At 41.1% G+C, this 19,647-nt stretch overlaps 1 protein-coding gene and 1 pseudogene across 3 annotated transcripts in view; one reads left to right on the top strand and one right to left on the bottom strand.

The window, feature by feature from the left end:
* The window catches only part of IP6K1 (inositol hexakisphosphate kinase 1), a 60,851-nt gene that overhangs the window by 37,087 nt on the left and 4,117 nt on the right, over nt 1–19,647 (top strand). For 2 of the 3 annotated variants that reach the window (XM_030306790.1, XM_030306791.1), the window contains 3 exons: nt 1,418–1,768; nt 11,575–11,785; nt 16,597–16,778. In XM_030306790.1, coding sequence (XP_030162650.1) covers nt 1,546–1,768; nt 11,575–11,785; nt 16,597–16,778 — 616 coding nt within the window. In that variant the 5' untranslated portion in view covers nt 1,418–1,545. The remainder of the gene's footprint in view (nt 1–1,417; nt 1,769–11,574; nt 11,786–16,596; nt 16,779–19,647) is intronic. The other variant, XM_030306792.1, reaches the window with a different exon arrangement.
* LOC115527196 lies at nt 5,252–9,595 on the bottom strand (annotated as a pseudogene).

Genomic DNA, 19,647 nt, shown 5'->3' with positions numbered 1-19,647 from the left:
TATTGAAGTGGTGCTGATCAGTTAGGGGAATGGAAAATCATTTATTTTTATTGATAGCTGTGAAATAGAGCTTGTGGGCAGCTTTGAATTCAGAAACTTTTGCAGGGGTGCCTAGGTGGTTCAGTTGGTTGAGCGCCCCACTTCGGCTCAGGTCGTGGTCTCAGGATTTGTGAGTTCGAGCTCCGCGTTGGGCTCTCTGCTGTCAGCACAGAGCCCACTTCGAATCCTCTGTCCCCCTCTCTCTCTGTACCTCCCCCGCTAGCACTCTTTCTCTCTCAAAAATAAACATTAAAAAAAAAAAGAACTTCTGCAGTTTTGCAGCAGTTTTCTTCAGTAGACTATTATGCCCATAAGTTATGAGGTTCAGAAGAAAATATTTCATCTCTTGCAGGTAAAGCCATATTCCTGCTTTCACAAATATTTAATTTTTCTTCTTTCGTCTTGATCTTTCAGATGTAGTCTTGCCTGCTACATTCCTAATCACAAAATATATTCAGTACTAGGGAAGTTGCCCATTACTTTAACTTTCTTGAGAGAAAATTGACATTACAGGGTAGGTATTTAAGTACAAAGGGCCTTTCCTTGTCCCACTGGTTGGTGTAGAGTCAGACAGAAAGGCAAGCTCTGTGGTGCCAGACATGGCTATAAATTGATGGCCACAGATTTAAAGTAGAAGAAATCAGAAGCCTGAATTTCTTTGGGAAAAGCAAACCCTTTTTATGATTCTACAACTCAGCAAGGGATGACTTTCCCTGGCTGCTCCTTGGCACCTTCAACAGAAAAGTTGGAAAGTGTGACCTGATTTCCCAGACAAAAACCCTTCCTTGAGTCAGTGAGAGACCCGAGACCCTTACCATTACTGGATATGGTGAGAAGTCTGAACACAATGAATTTGTGTTGCCTTCTGTTTTTTTCCCTGAACACTTATCTTTGAATGTGGAATAAGCAGGGAGAGTTGCCTTTCTGATGGCTGTTAACATACTGCAGCTCTAAAATCAAATCCTATAGGGAACATGGAGGGTATATGACAGCTAGGAAGGGAAGAGAATGTGGGCTTCTGTGCATAAAAAAAATGGATGGAGGAGACCAAAGTTGTATCATTCAGAAAAACTTACCACCTGTCTCTCATGCACCAGGCAGCATTGTACATGCTTGGGGGAATATATAGCAGGAAACAAAACAATCCCTTTTTTTTATTTTTTTTTATTTTTATTTTTTATTTTTTTAAAGTAATGTCTATGACCAATGTGGGGCTCAAACTCATAACCCCAAGATCAAGTCACATGCTCAACTGACTGAGCCAGCCAGGTGCCCCCAGAATCCCATTCTTTTCATAGAGCAGATATTCTTTGAACTGTAGGAAAATTGTGCTTTCCGGGTGTTTTGATTCCCTCTTTTCCTCTCTCCTTTCTGTTAGGAAAGAAGAATAAGCTGAACAGACTCTGACTGTTGGCTTTCAGTTTGCCAGGATCTTCTGCCTAGCTGTCCTTTTGTGGCCCATGTGCTGCATCCTCTGCCCTCAGTGTGCAGCTGGCCCCCAACGCAATGTGTGTTTGTCAAACCATGGAAGTGGGGCAGTATGGCAAGAATGCAAGTCGGGCCGGAGACCGGGGAGTCCTCCTGGAGCCCTTCATCCACCAGGTGGGCGGACACAGCAGCATGATGCGCTACGACGACCACACTGTGTGCAAGCCTCTCATCTCCCGGGAGCAGCGGTTCTATGAGTCCCTCCCTCCCGAAATGAAGGAGTTCACCCCTGAATACAAAGGTCAGTCACTGGCCAGTTTGGAGAGAGCAGTAGCCTTGGGCTTTTGCAGGTTTTCAGCTCAGTTTTCCTTGTGTTGTGGGCCAGGTGATATGATTGTAGGTCTCTTTTGTCTCAAACTAAATCACTTTGTTAAGCACAATTTGAGACTGAAAGCACCAGCACAGTCTTTAGATCTTGAAAATCTGAATTCACCAATAGGTAAACCTGGAAGAATTCACAGCATTAAATACTGTTGGTGAAGAGCATGCTCTTAGCAAGGTGGTTTCCCCTGTTTGTTGGGATGCTCTAGGAGAGGGGCAGTACTTCTCTGGTTCCGGAGGAGGAAGAGTTGGATGCTTTCCAGGCCAAGGCAGTGAGACAGCTGGCAAGGAGGCTGTGTGGAGCCTTTGTCTGTGCTGGGGGAATGAATTGATGATAAGGAGTTTACAGAAGGATTGAGAAGGTCTGAAAGTCCTAACTTTTGAAGGAAAAACAGTGTTTGAAAATGTAAATTAACTTTATAGAATAGAACCCCATGAATATATACCAGAATTAAGTCACTTTATTTTAAAATTTGATTTTTGTTACTCTGTTTATACATTTTTATTGCCCACCATGGATAAGTTATATTTTTGTGTTCTACTTTTTAAAAAAAAATTTTTATAATGTTTATTTATTTTTGAGAGAGAGAGAGAGAGAGCATGAGTAGGGGAGGGGCAGAGAAGGAGGGAGACACAGAATCTGAAGCATCCATGCTCTGAGCTATCAGCACAGAGCCTGATACAGGGCTTGAACTCGCAAACTGCGAGATCATGACCTGAGTTGAAGTTGGACGCTTAGCCGACTGAGCCACCCAGGTGCTCCTTGTATTCTACTTTTTAATTTTCCAAAGCTGTTATGAATTTAGTCATGTTTACGTCATTATTTACTTAAGGATACCTGAATTTATTTTATTTAAAAAATTTTTTTAATGTTTAATTTTTTGAGAGAGAGAGAGCACACGTGCGTGGGTTGGGAAGAGGCAGAGAGAGTGGGAGACAAGAATCCAAAGCAGTCTCCAGGCTCCGAGCTGTCAGCACAGAGCCTGAGGCGGGGCTCAAACCAATGAACTGCAAGATCATGACATCAGCTGAAGTTGGTTCTCAACTGACTGAGCCACCCAGGCTCCCCAAGAGATCCTCAGTTTAGAAAAATCAATTCAGGGGCTCCTTGGTGGCTCAGTCGGTTGGGCGTCTGGCTTTGGCTCAGGTCGTGATTTCATTGTTCGTGGGTTTGTGCCCCACATAGGTCTCTGTGCTGACAGCTCAGAACCCAGAGCCTGCTTTGGATTCTGTGTTTCCCTCTCTGCCCATCCCCAACTCACACTCTGTCTCTGTCTCTCAAAAATGATAAATAAACATAAAAAAAAAATTTAAAAATGTTACTAATGGTTAAAAAATGATTTTAAAAAATCCATAATTTTTTTTATTGTGGCAAAATATACATAACATAAAATTTAACCATTTTTAAATGTACAATTCAGTGGCATTAAGTACATTCACAATGTTGTCTACCATTATCATTACTTCCATAACTTTCTCATCACCTCAAACAACCACTCTGTATCCATTAAATAATAACTCTCCCTTTCCACCTCACCGAACCCAGGTAACCTCTAGTCTACTTTGTCTCTTTACACATTTGCCTATTGTAGATATTTCATAGAAGTGGAATCATGTAATTTTTTGTCCTTTTGTGTCTGGTTTATTTCACTTAGCATAATGTTTCCAAGACTCACCCATGTTGTAGCATGTATCAGAACTTCATGTCCTTTTATGGCTGTATACCCATTGTGAATATATATCACATTTTGTTTATCCACTTATCTGTTGACGGACACTTGGGTTGTTCCCACTTTGGACTATTGTGAATAATGCTTTTGTTAATATTAGCTTATAAGCATCTGTTTGAGTCTCTGCTTTTATTTCTTTTGGGTACATACCTAGGAGTGGAACCTGCTGGATCATATGGTAATTCTGTTTAACTTTTTGAAGAACTGCCAAACTGTTACAGGGCCTGGCATCTAGTAGATGCTTAATAAATACTTGACTAATGGATTAGGGAAAGTTTTGCATAAGGATATAGAAGCCTAGAACTTCATATTTGGTACTACATGTGGTAACCCCTGATGACTGCCGCTGGTAATACTAAATACATAAAAACCCCTCTTGAAACTTACCAAAACACAGAATATTATTGGCATTTTTCCTTAGCTTGGTTGAATTTTAAAAACACCTGTGTTCCTGGCAATAAAGAGATATATGTGTATGTGTAGGTTAGTATTTATACATGTATTTCCCAGATCTGTCTGCTGAAAGGGCCTAAAAACAATGATACTCCAGTAGCAATCATAGGGCCAAGATCTTGGTCCTTCTAAATACCATTCCTACAGTAAAGGGAAGCAGAACTCCCTGGAGGAATGATTGGTTTCTGAATTGGGGCAGGAAAATAAAAGATGAGCCTGGAGCATCCCCTGGTAACTAAAAGTAAAGAAATGGTCAAAAATGATGGGAGTGTATGTTACAAGCACACAAGAGCCGATATCAGGGAATCCCAGTGGCCAAATCTAGAATATGAGAAATAAAATATCCCTAACTCCATACTGATAGATAAATGGGTGAGAAGGGACATTTCTTCCTTATAGAATTGTAATTCCTTTTAATTAAAAGATATAGAAGGAATGATGGAAACAGAAGTCACCATTAGACACACAACACAGTAATAATTGTCCCCGGCAAGAACCATGATTGATTCTAAAATGAGTGGGCTAACATACTATAAGAAACAGAATATTTAGAAAGTCTCAAAGTATCTCCCTATAGGATATTCATTAATTACAATAGGAAAAATAATAACTTTACAAAGGAGAAACCTGGCAGACTTCACCTTAACCAAGTGATCAAAGTTAAATCACCAGTAACAAGACCTGTACCTTCTGACATAAGAGCTGAGGAGGACACAAGATCATTTCTGTTGCCTAAAATGAGTGATATCAATCTAATCATGAGAAAATATAATGCAAATCCAAATTTAGGGACATGCTACAAAATAACTGTTAGTGTTCTTCAAAAGTGTCAAAGTCATGAAAGAGAAAGAAACTATATCAGATTGGAGGAGACTAAGGAGGACTAAATGCAATGTGAAGTGAAATCCTGAACCAGAAAAAGAATATAAGTGGGAAAACTGCCAACATTCAAATAAAGTATACAGATTACTTAATATTATTATGTCAGTGTTCATTTCTTGGTTTTGGTAATTATAAATTATGATTTCACTTTTAACAATTTTTTTTAATATGCTCTTATTGATGTTCAACAACTGGCTTAAATGAAGACAGTATTGATGATTTTAGAATAAGTCAGTTTATCAACAATATGCATGAAACAGCACTGTTCTTAAAATCTAAAATCAATTACTGAAATTCACTTAAGGAGCTTGGGGGCAGTGTTAAAAGGGGCCAGGTTTTCACAGGCCCTTATCCATCTCTGCATGTTGGCTGGCACCATCATATTGCAGCCTTCCATCTGCTGGAACACAGACCACAGCACAACATCTGCTGAAGCGAGTTCATTCCCAGCAAGCCAGGGGCTCTTCCCAAGAGTAGCCTTCACGGAGTGGAACATAGTGGTGGCTTCTTCTTTCTAAAAAATGTTCATTTATTTATTTATTTTTGAGAAAGAGGGTGTGCGCATGTGAGCAGGGGAGGAGCAGAGAGAGAGGGAGAGAGAGTCTCAAGCAGACTCTATGCTCAGCACAGAGCCTGACATGAGGCTTGATCTCACCACTGTGAGATCATGACCTGAGCCAAAATCAAAAGTTGGATTTTGACCGACTGAGCCACCCAGGTACCCCCATATAGTGGCTTCTTCTTTACTGCTTCCTTCTTTTAGCTGAAAAATAGCTATTATCTACCCAGGTTTTTACAAGGGTTAAATTTATAGCATTATCCTTCTGGCCAAACAAAAGAAAAAATGTGCAATGTTTCTTTCTCCTTTGATGGGACACATCGTTTGGATACTGAACTGCATTTTAATCTTCAGCACATTCTTCCCAATTAGAATAAACCCTAGGTGATACTCATGAGGGGCTGGTTTTTTTGGTGTGCTTGCCAAAGCACTCGATAAGACATTGGGCTCGCTGTTGACTGCTGTATGCGTGAGAACAGTGAACAGGACCCTGCAGTACAGCACAAGGGGGGTGGGGGGAGGTGGGGTTTGTGTTAATCATGATCTTTCAGTGCCCTTGTCTTTCAGTGCTCCATAATCCTTTCCAAGCATGGAATTTAAGTCCAATGCATTGGTTAGTAAAGCAGTTGGCTCATCAGCTTGGATTGTGTTGGTTACATCCAAGTCCACATCTGACATGTCAGTCATCTTGGTGTGACCATTAACCATAGCTTTTCAGTTCAGACAGACATTTTAAAATACCTTGATGGGATTCAAGAGCTTGAAGAGTTGGGTCAGAGAGTCTTCCTGCACATGGCCTGCAACCAGAGAAGGAGAGATGTGTCACTTTGTGATAGGGCTTTACCTGATACACTGGCCTCACGGGAGCATTAGAGGAAGCTGAGTATATGGGAATTCTATATTTTTGGTAACTTTCTATAATATTAAATGTATTTCAAAAAAAAAAAAACCCTGTACTGTTGGGTTTTGATATATATTAATTGGACCAATAATATCTTCAATTTTCTTTCGATAAATTGGGCTTCATTTGACTTAATAAGAAAGGATCAATTTTTGGTTTAATTGTATATTTGAGAAAGTATATTTATTTTACCTAGTGAAAATGCAGCCCGAGAAAAGAAAATAGGTACTAATGATTTGCTATGGCTTTTAAAGACTTCTGTTCCCCAGTCTGAGAAAGGTTGGGGAAAAACTGAACCACTACTGACAGTCCTTTCCTGGGAGCCACCTGGAGGTTTGAACTTGTCCCAGTTCTGTCGGTTGTGATTTAGAAAACATTTCTCTGGAGCCAGGATTTGACTCCCTTTTAAGATTTTTTTTTTTTTTTTTTCCTTAGCATCAGAAGGACTCTGAGCTAACAGGGCTTATAGTTCTCTATCTCATTTTGGCATATTTATAGCAGAAGGTTTGGCCATGGATGTGTTGAGTGTGGATGAGTTGGTGGCTGAAGCTGCATATAAAGCATTTGCAACTGTTCTTAGCCACTTAGAGACAGCAATGTGTTTGATTCTGGCTTCTCTCTTGTTTTGTAGTCCTAGAATATTCCTTCAAATGTAATATTCTTCTGGTTCTGTTTTGAAAACAGCAGGGTTCCAAGGTGGCTCAGTCGGTTAAGTGTCCAACTCTTGCTTTTGGCTCAGGTCATAATCTCATAGTTTGTGGGTTCCAGCCCCGTGTCAGGTTCTGCACTGACAATGTAGAGCCTGCTTGAGATTCTCCCTCTCTCTGTCTCTCTCTCTCTCTCTCTCCCTTTCTCTTTCCCTTTCTCTATCTCTTTCTATCTCTCTCTCTCTCTTCCTCCTCCCCCTCCCCTGCTGGCTCTCATGCACTCGCTTTCAAAATAAATAAACTTAAAAAAAAACAATAGCAAACCATTGGATTCAAAATTGCACAATGGACTTGGATACACATTTCTCCAGAAAAAGATACACAAATGACTAACAACACATCAATGTCATTAGTCATTAAGATAATGCAAATTGGTGGCACCCATGTGGCTCAGTCAATTAAGCATCTGACTTCAGCTCAGGTCATGATTAGTGACTTTGTGAGTTAGTGAGTTTGAGCTCTGCATCAGGCTCTGCACTGGTGGTGAAGAGCCTGCTTGGGGTTTGCTCTCTCTCCCCCTCTGCCCCTTCCCCACTTGCGTGCGCTCTCTCAAAATAAATAAAATTTTTAAAAATGCAAATCAGAACCACAAATCAGATACCATTCGTGCACACTAGGATGGCTATAATAATTAAAAACAAGAAAAAGGAAAGTAAGAGTTGGCAAGAATGTGGAGAAATAGAACACTGCCGGTAAGAATGTCAAATGGTGCAACCACTACAGAAAACAGTTTGGTAGTTCCTCAAAAAGTTAAACAGAATTACCATATGATCAGCAGTTCCACTCCTGGGTGTGTACCCAAAAGAACTAAAATCAGGGACTCAAACTGATGCTCATAAAGCTAATATTCACAGAAGTATTATTCACAATATTCACAACCCATGTGTCAGCAGTAAGTGTATCAATAAACAAATTGGGATATATATTCACAATGGAATAGTATTCAGATTTAGAAAGAAATGAAGTTCTGATACATGCTACAACATGGATGAATCTTGGAAACATTATGCTAAGTGAAATAAGCCAGACACAAAAGGACAGAAATTACATGATTCCACCTATATAGAATATCTACAATAGGCAAGTGTGTAAAGAGACAAAGTGGATTAGAGGTTACCTGGGTTTGGGTGAGGAGGAGAGGGGGAGTTATTATTTAATGGGTATAGAATTGTTTGAAGTGATGAGAAAGTTTGGGATTTAGATAATGATAATGGTAGACAACATTGTGAATGCACTTAATGCCACTGAATTGTATGTTTAAAAATGGTTAAAATGAGGGGTACCTGGGTGGCTCAGTCAGATAAGCATCTGACTTCTGCTTAGGTCATGATCTCACGGTTTGTGGGTTCGAGCCCTGCGTCGGGCTCTGTGCTGGCAGCTCAGAGCCTGGCTCCTGCTTCAGATTCTGTTTCCCCTCGCTCTCTGCCCTTCCCCCACTCATGTTCTGTCTCTCTCTCTCAAAAATAAAACATTTAGGAAAAAATGGTTACGATGATAAATTTATGTTATGTATTTTTTTACTATAATTTCTAAAAATATATTTTTTAAAAATACCAAAACCTCCACCAAATGTAATCTTTAGTGTCTATTGAAATTAGTCTTACAATTGCCAAGAAAATTGGGGCTTATATCAGACCATTGATTTTTCATTTGCCCATCTGCATTCTACCTAGGTGTGAGTACTGATGTAAAAAATAATGTCAGGATCAAAAATATTTTCTTCTTAAACTAGTAGTAGATTGCAGGATTCGTTTAATTGGCAAGTTTCATCTACTATTTGTAGAACTTCTTCCTGCCCTATCCACAGCATAGCCATATCTCCCCGTATCAGGTATGATGCTCTGTGTCTGCCAGTGGTCTGAGTACATACTCAAAAGTATGTACCTGAAGAGAATGAAAGGTTTCCAGTATAGCTTTAGATGAGCCTTCAAGACAGAAAAGAGCTAATCGTAAAAGATCAAATGATATATTTGACTATATAAAATTTAAAACTTATGTTTATTAAAATTCACCTTTAGAGAAAATGAGTAAAGATATTTACCACATATATAACTGACCAAGGATTAGTTTCCAGAATATAGATCTATATCTAAATTAATGTGAATCAGTATGGAAAAGATAGTTCAGTATGAAAATGAGCAAAAATTAAAAAAATAAATGAAACCCAAAGACCAAATTAAGAAAATAAATGAAAACCAAAGACAAAAGGCTGATTCTTTGAGAACAACATCTCTAGCCAGACTGGTCAGGGAAAGGAGATGACATAAATGTCCAATATCAGAAATGATATATGTGTCTTCACTAGGATCTACTGATATTTAAAGATAAAAGAATATTTTGAGAAACTTTATCCCAATAAATTCTACAACTTAGATGAAAGAGACAATTTCTTGAAAGATACAAGCTATGAAAATTTTCATGAAGAAATGGGGACTCTGAATAGTCCTATCAAATAAATTGAAATTGGAGTTCAACACATTCTAGCAGAGAAAACTCCAGGCCCACACAGCTTCATGGTGAATTCTACCAAACATTTAAGAAATAGTAGTTCTACAGAAACTCTTCCAAAAAAATTAGAGAGTATGTCCCAACTCATTCAGCAAGACCACTATGAGAAAATAAATGCCCCTCACCAACCTAGATGTAAAAAATTTGAATACAATTTTAGTCGATTGACTAGAACAGTGTATTAAAAGGACACTGCATCATAACCAGGTAAGGTTTATCTGAGTAATACAGGGTAGGTTTAACATTCAAAGGTTAAATGGAATTCGTCATATTAATAATCTAAAAAAAGAAAAACCATCTATATCTTAGCAGATGCAGAAAAAGCATTCAACAATATCCAACATCTGTTCTTGATAAAACAACAACAGCAGCAAACTGGGAATAGAAGGACAGTTCTTTAACCTGAGGGCATCTATGAAAAACGTCTAGCCAGCATCATAATGACAAAACAGTTGCCTTGCCCCACAAGATCAGGAATAAGACAAGGATGTTCATGCTCTCCACTTCTAGTTGACATTTTCCTGGAGGTTCTGGCCAGTGTGGTTAGGCAAGATAGAAATAATAAAAAGGCGTTCCAATTGGAAAGGAAGAAGTAAAACTCTTTATTTGCAGACAACATAGAATTTTGTCTTCAGTCAGTCAAGTGTAAGAGCAGAATAAAATCCTGCAAAGGACTCAAAAGTGACCTCCTGAACGCCCTTTCTTAGAAAGCTACTTTGAAGACATCTTCCACTCTAAGGAGTAAACCAAGAGTGGGAGAAGTAGAGGACCATAGAAGGAATGACCCTCAACCCTCACCCTGGTCAGCGTGACAGCTGTGTGGCAGGCCTGGAGGACACTTTAGGTCAGAGCACAAGGGGAGCCCAGGAGACAGAGAAGATTGGCAGACCAGAGAGCATTCAAGCTGGAACAGTTGAGGTTCTAGTGAAGACAAGAAGTTACAAAGGTGAAAACCTGCAGGAGAGGTAGCCATCTATGAAAGCAAGCCAGGGTACAGATGCGAGGCCCATGGAAGTGTGGCATACATTTGAGCAGTATAGTGGGAAGTATGAAAAAAGAATTTCAAGTTTAAGGAATTTTTTCTAAAAGGGCCTAGGGAATGAGGATGAAATGGACCAAAGAGAAGGATATTCTTAGTCTGACATTGACTTATTCATAAATGCTTCTCATTTTTGTTCAGATTATGGAGCCAATTTTGTACACCGGGAGTGTAAAGGAGACATGTAGTGACAGAAGGTTAGATGTGGAAGTTAGACAAAGGGCAGCCTGGACTTTGTTTTTTTTTGTTGTTTTTTGTTTTTTGTTTTAATGTCCTTGGGTTAGGTTTCTAGGTATTGTGTTTTAAATCCTTTGTTAACGATTCAGAAGAAATAACGGATAACCTGTTGGGTAAAAAATGGACACGGTAAGCTGTTTTGCCTGAGTACAGCATGGAGGGTAGAAAGGTGTCAACTTAGGAATACTGGTGGTTTGGTGAGGCAGAAGTTCTGTCTGGTGAGGTTAGAATCGCCTGATGCTTAGTGTGGGCAGAAGACTTCTTTTTGGGACTGTTTTGCTGGAAGAAGTCTTGTCTCTAGGTGACTCTGCCAGGCAGAGAGAAACAGAGCAAGAAAATGACACAGGGAATGGCAGTATCACAGAGCAGTTGTATAAGTAGAGGGTTAAATCATGTTAGGTGTGGGTGTCTCCAGTGAACACAGTTCTTTTGAATGGTACAGGAGTCAGTCGTTGAAAATCAGAGGGCTGCAGAGGAGAGTGGGAAATAAACAGAGATTAACCCCCAATCAGAGGTTAAGTAGCAGACTTAGAGTTGGGGTGAGTGGTCAGCTGTCTTCTGGAAAGAGGTCTGTTGGTCATTGTTCCTACATTGATCTTCAGTTGGTTCATGGCAGGTGATGTGCTGTGAGATGGCAAGTGCCAGCAGTCTGTGCTGCATAGACCCAACCTGTGTAGACATTTGTTGACTGGCTGCCTTTTTTTCAACAGGCGTGGTGTCTGTCTGTTTTGAGGGAGACAGTGATGGTTACATCAACTTGGTGGCCTACCCTTATGTGGAAAGTGAGACTGTGGAGCAGGATGACACACCAGAGCGGGAGCAACCTCGGCGCAAACACTCCCGCCGGAGCCTGCACCGGTCAGGCAGTGGCAGTGACCACAAGGAAGAGAAAGCCAGCCTGTCCCTTGAAACCTCTGAGAGGTAAGGGGGTGGTGAGCAGGGTGAAGGTGCATGACTGGTCCTGGCATTACAAACACTCAAGACCTCTCTAGAGTCCTGACACATGGGGAAGTAGGGCCCAAGCTTGGGGAAAGATGGCTGGTATTCTTTGGCTACCACCTGAGTGTGTCACATCACCCCAGTGATGCTGCCTTCTGTGTATGGATGTAGCTGGTCAAGAGAGAGTGATGGTGAAGATCTCAGCCCTTCAGAAGCAAGGACTCCCCATGCTCTGTGCTCTCCAGCTTTGTTGTGTCTCACACGTAAGGTCGAAATGCCTTGGTCCACGGTGAGGTTGCACCTGCTTTCAGACCTGTAGGACTGCCTAAGCGCAGTGAGAGGCCATCCAGACCAGTGTTCTTTAAGGGTTCTGTACAAGGTTCTTTGACCTCGATGAGGTCAGCTGTTAACCCTTTCCCTGCAACTAAAATTTAGTTTATTGCATTGGAAATTATTTTTCTTGTAGATTAGGAAAATAGTGTATAAAGCATTGTCTCTCTTGATATTTTATGCAAGAAATGTGAACTCTCATAGGGTAGCTATCATCAAAAGGACAGACAATAAAAGTGTTGATGAAGATTTAGAGAAATTGGAACCCTCTTAAATTGCTGATGGGAATGTAAAACAGTGCAGCCACTCTGGAAAAATAATTATTCTTCAGAAAGCTAACCCCATCAATGCTACTCCTAGGAATAGGAGTATTTACCAAGAGAATTGGAAAAATACATTCAGACACAAAACTTGTAAACAGATGTTTATAGTTGAATTATTCCTAACAGCCAAAAAATGAAAACAACTGTGTCCATCAGCTAATGAATGGATAAATAAATGTGGTGTATCCATATAATAGAATATTATCCAGTGATAAAAAGGAATGGAATGCTCATATGAGCCACAACAGGGATGAACTTTAAAAACTAAAGTGCTGAGTGAAAGAAGTCACAAAAAAACATATGTGATTCCATATATAGAAAATGTTCAGAATAGGCAAGTGCATGAGACAGGAAGGCAAGTTAAGGTATACCAGGGGCTGAGGGGGAGAGGAGGATAGGAAGTGACTGCTAATGGTGATAGTGTTTGTTTTGGGGGTAATGAAAGTGTCCTAAAAATTAGATAGTGGTGAAGTTTTATAACCTTATAAATATACTAAAGAAACCACTGAGTTGTAAAAAAAAAAAAAAATTTTAATAAAACTAACGTAAGCTAAAAATAATATGAGCTTCCTGAAACAAGGTAAAATCAAAATTCTATGACTAAATTACTTTATATTTAATTTGGGGGCACCTGTCTGGCTGAGTGGGTGGAGCATGCGACTCTTGATCTCTGGATTATGAGTTCGAGCCCCATGTTACTAGGTATAGAGATTACTTGAAAAAAACCCCTTTTTTTAAAGTATATTTAACTTCACTTAAAAATAAGTTTCAGTGAATAAGATCTGTGCCTCAACTTAGAAGTTAGATTTGGGACTTTTCTTATATGCGTGTGGCAGCACATTAGTTTATCTCTGACATCAGGTCAGTTGAGCAACACGTGCTGTGCACCCTAGTTCCTGAAGCAGTAAGAGCCCAGAGTGTTCCGGCTCTCCTTACTCCCATTGATGGAAGAGGACACACTCACATCGAGGCGCACAGAACCCCACGAGACTCTGGCTGAGTGTGTGATGTTTCCTCTCTGGGCCAGATCTGCATTTCTGGAGAGGAGAGGCCTTCACTCTGAGTAAGCAGGGTCTCCAGGAGTTAAGCTTTTTTTTTTTTTTTTTTTTTTTTAATTTAGATTTTAGTTATTTAACTAAATATTTAACTAAATATTTAATATTGCACTGTAGTGCAATATTGGTTTCAGGAGTAGACTTCAGTGATTCATCACTTACAACACCCAGTGCTCATCATAACAGGTGCCCTCACTCATCTAGCCCATGCCCCCGCCCCCGCCCATCAACCTTCAGTTTGTTCTCTATCATCAAGTCTCTCTTGTGGTTAGTTTCCCTCTCTTGTCTCCCCCCTCTTCCCATACGTTCGTCTGTTTTGTTTCTTAAATTCCACATGTGAGTGAAATCATATTGTATTTGTCTTTCTCTGATTGACTTATTTTACTTAGTATAATACATTCTAGCTCTATCCATGTCATCGCAAATGGCAGGATTTCATTCTTTTTGATAGAGTAATATTCGTGTGTGTGTGTGTGTGTGTGTGTGTGTGTGTGTGTGTGTGTGTAAAATAGACTCTGGTCTGCAGAAGCACTTCTTCAGGGCTTCTTGTTCATTCCCCAAGGGGCTTCCTCTTCACTGATGATTGTGGGACCTAAGCTTAGTCATTCATGTGACAAGGAATGTTCCCCAAGTCCTCAAGCCCATAGCTGGCATTGAAGCCTTTCTCTCAATAGCTCTTTAGAGTGGGCTTTCTTTGGTCCGCCAAAGGTACAGAAATTGCTTCTCGAGTCATCTGGTGAAAAGCCAATGAACATAGAATAACATCAAAGTCTACCCATGTCCAGGTTCAAGGCTCTGCTCTGAAAGTGACAGCTCTGTGTGCAGTGACCAGACCTCTGGCCCGTTCTCAGAGGCACTAAGTCACTTCTAGGAATGCAGCTTATTCTTCACCAGGGCCAGAGCTACAATACCAAGGGTAATGCCAGGAGGAATGGGTGCCCCGTGCGGGCACAGAGGACTTACTTGGGTTTACTTGGCAGATGAGTAAGCCTTATTGTTTCTTAAAGAGGATCACAAAGAAAGCATCCATGAATGGCCTTAGCCATGCCCTCACCAGAAGAAAATGAGAGTTTTCTGACGCTGAGAGGCATTGGTGGCTCCTCTACTTTCAGTTAAAGGGGAAAGGGATCTCTGCCCGTGTCTCTCAGCCATTTCACCCAGTCTGTCCAATCACCCTGCAGGGGAATGTCAGCAATTTCTGGTACACACCAGCCCTAGTGGCTGGCTCAACTCTGCATGACTTACTCCATCTACAGTTAAAGGAGAGGCCAGAAGTTCTGGGGAGGACGGTGGCATTTGATATTGCTGCAGTGCTCTGCCTCTGCTCGGAGCTGCAGGCTTGCTCTGCTGTTTGCAGCGCACATGGCTTCTCCAGTGCTTGGCTTGGCTTGGCATGGTGAAGGAACATTGCAAGTTACTTCAAAGATTTTTGTGTTGGTGGGAAAAAGGAAGTTGTAGTAAAGTCCTAATATTTTCAGTTGGAGTCACCTTCTCAATAAAACCCCTTTGTTGGGGCGCCTAGGTGGCGCAGTCGGTTAAGCGTCCGACTTCAGCCAGGTCACGATCTCGCGGTCCGTGAGTTCGAGCCCCGCGTCGGGCTCTGGGCTGATGGCTCAGAGCCTGGAGCCTGTTTCCGATTCTGTGTCTCCCTCTCTCTCTGCCCCTCCCCTGTTCATGCTCTGTCTCTCTCTGTCCCAAAAATAAATAAAAAACGTTGAAAAAATAAATTAAAAAATAAATAAATAAATAAATAAATAAATAAATAAATAAATAAATAAATAAATAAAACCCCTTTGTGGTTTGACTTATTTTAGAAATAAAATCCCCTTACTGAAATGGCTTCATGACTTCCACAGGCACAAACTTTGTCCACTGAGAAAGTTTCTTTGGGGCCTATCCTGCCTTTTTTTCTTTGATGTTTTCCTCTTTCTTCCAGGTTGATACACAAGCAGACAGACATTTATAAGCGTATAATGTCAGCATATGCTTTCTTTAGATCTTATTAAAAATTTGGTTGTAGATGTGGACAGAAATATGATAGTTACTCGTGTTCTTGACAGTGGTGTCCCGTGCTCCACCCTATATTTGTTAAGTGTGTGACTGCACGTTTGTCAATTTTTGTATTTTTTTAAATTGTAAAGTACATCTAACAACGTATCATTTTCACCTTTTTTTCAGTGTATAGTTCAGTAGTATTAAGTACATTCACACTGTTGTGCAGCGATCACTACTGTCCGTTCTCAGAACTCCTTTTTATCTCTGCCAGAAGCTCCACACCTGTTAAATAACTCTCCATTCCCCTTCCCCCCAGCCCCTGGCAACTGCCTTTCTATTTTCTGTTTCTGTGAATGTGCAGTTCCCTCAGATGAGTGGAATCATACAGCATTTCTCCTTTTGTGTATGGCTTATTTCACTTTAGCAGGATGTTTCAGGGTTCATCCAGGTTATAGCATGCGTCAGAATTCCATTCCTTTTATTGCTGAATGACACTCCATTGTATGGGCACACCATGTTTTGTTTATCCATTTATCCACTGATGGACACTTGGGTTGCTTCACCTCTTATTTATTGTAATGATGCTGCAAATATTTGTGTAGTTTCTATTTGAGTTCTGTTTTCAGTTCTTTCAGGTATATACAAAAGAGTGCAATTGCTGGGTCATATATGATAATTGTACGTTTAACTTTTTGAGGAACCGCCAGACTTTTTCATAGCAGTTATACCATTTTACATGCTCTCCAGCAATATTTGAGGGTTCCAGTTTCTCCACATCCTCTACAACACTTGTTCTGGTTTATTTTTGTGATAGCCTTCCTAATGGATCCGGAGTGGTATCTTCATCACGTAATTTGGTGCAAAGAGTTATTTTTCAGACAGTTTTCAGAGACACAAGTATAAATACTACTTATTGCTCACTTTTATGCACTCTTGCATCTGGGGTCCCTGTGTCACCCGTCACCAGGGTCTGGTGCCACCAGGGTGGCAGATTAGGTCTGATCCAGGTCTCCTTCACCCTTTGCACTGAGACCCCAGAGGGTGACTCGTCTGATCCCCTTCAGCAATGTGTTATGTTCTTCCTTCTTAGCTCCCAGGAGGCAAAGAGTCCGAAGGTGGAGCTCCACAGCCACTCAGACGTCCCTTTCCAGATGCTGGATGGCAACAGCGGTCTGAGTTCTGAGAAGATCAGCCATAACCCCTGGAGTCTGCGCTGTCACAAGCAGCAGCTGAGCCGCATGCGCTCGGAGTCCAAGGACCGAAAGCTGTACAGTATCCTTGTTACTACTTCAGCGGTGTTCCTTGCTGCGACCGTGGGTAGCTCCTGTGTCAGGATACCTTCTAGTACCATGGCCAGGGCCCTCTCTGTTCAGGAGCCCCACTTGTTCTCATCTCCCTTTTTCATAGGCTCTTTGTCGTTCTTTTTTTTTTTTTTTTTTTTTTTTTTAAGTTTATTTATTCTGAGAGAGAGAGAGCAAGCACACGTTGGGGAGGGGCAGAGATGGAGAGAGAGTCCCAAGCAGGCTCTGCACTGCCAGTGAGAGCTGGACTCGGGGCTTGAATTCACAGACTGTGAGATCACGGCCTGAGCCAAAACCAAGAGTTGGATGCCCAACTGACTGAGCCACCCAGGCACCCCTGTCATTCTTTGTTTTATTGACATGTTTTTTTCTGCCTTTTGGGGCTGGTAAGCCTGAAGCTTCAACTTGGCAGTCTAGAAGAGTGCTGTTTGGTAGAACTTTCTGAGACCATGGAAGTATCTGTATCTGTGTTTAGTATGGCAGCCACCGGCCATACTGAGTAACCAAAATGTGGCTGCTGTGCCTGAGTTACAGAATTTTATACTTACTTAAATTCAAATTGCCAGATGTGGCTAGTGGCTACCAGATTTGTCAGTGCAGGTCTAGAATCAGGGATCTGCGTTTGTGTGCACACGTGCATATGCACACATACATTTCTCCACTCCCAAAAGATAATAATTACAAAGTGGTACTTTTTTTTGTCCAAAGAGAAACACCATACCTGAACAGCGTATAATAGTCTTTAAGATGGTAAACGCAAAGAAATATTATAAAATGGGAATTCTGCTGGTCAGTTACTATCTGAAGCAGTAGGCAGTAAATGACTAATACTTACTGAGAAACTGAGGGGAATGTGTTGAGGCCTGTTTACTCAGTTTTCGTAACAGTCATTTGAAGGAGAAAATGTTACGATGCCAGTTTAAAGATGAGGAGATGGCTGGGCGCCTGGGTGGCTCGGTCGGTTGAGCATCCGACTTCGGCTCAGGTCATGACCTCACGGTTTGTGAGTTCGAGCCCCGCATCTGTGCTGATGGTTCAGAGCCTGGAGCCTGCTTCGAATTCTGTGTTTCCCTCTCTCTCTGCCCCTCCCCTGCTCACACTCTGTGTCTCTCTCTCTCAAAAATAAACATTAAAAATTTTTTTTTAATAAATAAAGATAAGGAGATGGAAGCCCAAGGGGGTTAAGTGTTGTGCCCAGGCCCATGAGAGGCCAAAGCAAGATTCAAGAGCCCATGCTCTTGGGCACTGTGAGATATTTCTGCAGCCCTTTTTAAGTTCTATTGTCATTTGTTTATAAGTTATTGCAGATGATGAAATTAATAGCCAAATTTAATGGTTTTCTAGTAGATCTTCTTTAAAGAATTAGGAGATGTTAATATGTGCATCATCGAGCAATGCCAAGTATGTTATCATCCAAGACTGTGGTTGCTTCATGGTCCTCCAGTATGGAACTGAGGTCCAGGCTTGGGCCTTGATGACTTTTGGCAGCCTTGTGACTAGCCTGTGTACCTTTATCCAGGGTGGTTGCAGACCACAGATTTAAATGAGGACATGGGTATAAATACCAGCCGCCCAGGACCATAGAGGCATTTTGAGCAGAAGGTCCTAAAAGTACTAAGGGACAAGCTGAAGTATATAGTCCACTGGTTTGAAGTTTAGTCAGTAAATGGCAGGATAGAAATGTATTATTTATTTACTTACTTAAAGTTTTTTTTTTTTTTAATTTATTTTGAGATAGAAGAGTGTGGGAGGGTGCAGAGGGAGAGGGAGAGAATCCCAAGCAGGCTCCGCACTGTCAGTGCACAGCCTAATGTGGGGCTTGAACTCAAGAACTGTGAGATTGTGACCTGAGCCGAAGTCGGACGCTTAACTGAGCTACCCAAGTGCCCTGACAGGGTAGAAATTTAAATCCATCTTTTCCTAAGATTCCTGTTTGGAAGTGGTAAACCTGATTTCTCGTGTTTGTGATAGTGCTGTGAAGATGTCTTCCCTATTTCTTTTAGGCCTGGATGCGGTATGGCTTGAGCAGGGCCTTGGTTTACTTACGGTGCCAGGGATGCATGTGAATCTGGCAGACCTTCTTTAGTTTGTGTATGCCTACCAGACAGAGTAAAGTAGAATAAAATAAATGTGATGGTATCAGCAGATTGTCATAGATCCATACCGTGGAAAATTATTCAGCCATAAAAAAGGAATGAAATTTTGTCACATGCTACAGCATGGTTAAAACTTGAAAACATTTTGCTCTGAAACAGCCAGACACAAAAAGACAAATATGAAGTATCTAGAGTAGGCATACTCATAGAGACAGAAACTGGAATGGCAGTTCCCAGACATGGGGATGTGAAGAGGAATGGGAGTGTGTGTAGTGGGTACAATTTCTGGTTTCTGTTTGGGAACATAAAAAAGTTCCAGAGATGAAGGGTGATGGTGGTTGCACAGTAATGTGAATGTACTTAATGCCACTGAACTGTGCAGTTAAAAGTAGTTAAAATGGCTCAGGGGTGGGGGGGCGGGCAGTGCTTGGGCAGCTTAGTCGGTTAGGCATTCAACTCCGGCTCAGGTCATGATCACACAGTTTGTGAGTTCGAGCCCTGAGTCGGGCTGTCTGCAATCAGTGCAGAGCCTGCTTCAGGTCCTCTGTCCCCATCTCTCTCTGCCTCTCCCCAGCTACTGCGCGTGTGTGCTCTCTCTCTCTCAAAACTAAATAAACACTTTTAAAAAATAGTTAAAATGGTAAATTTTGTTATGTGTATTTTGCCACAGTAGAAACATTTTTGAAAATAATTGATAGGCCTGTGGTGCCTATCAATAATTTGATAGGTCACAAATTGAGAATT

Source organism: Lynx canadensis, chromosome A2 (genome assembly GCF_007474595.2).
Source record: "Lynx canadensis isolate LIC74 chromosome A2, mLynCan4.pri.v2, whole genome shotgun sequence".
Classification (NCBI taxonomy): domain Eukaryota; kingdom Metazoa; phylum Chordata; class Mammalia; order Carnivora; family Felidae; genus Lynx; species Lynx canadensis.
The sequence above is the reverse complement of the archived record's forward strand: the minus strand, read 5'-3'. Positions and strand labels throughout refer to the sequence as shown.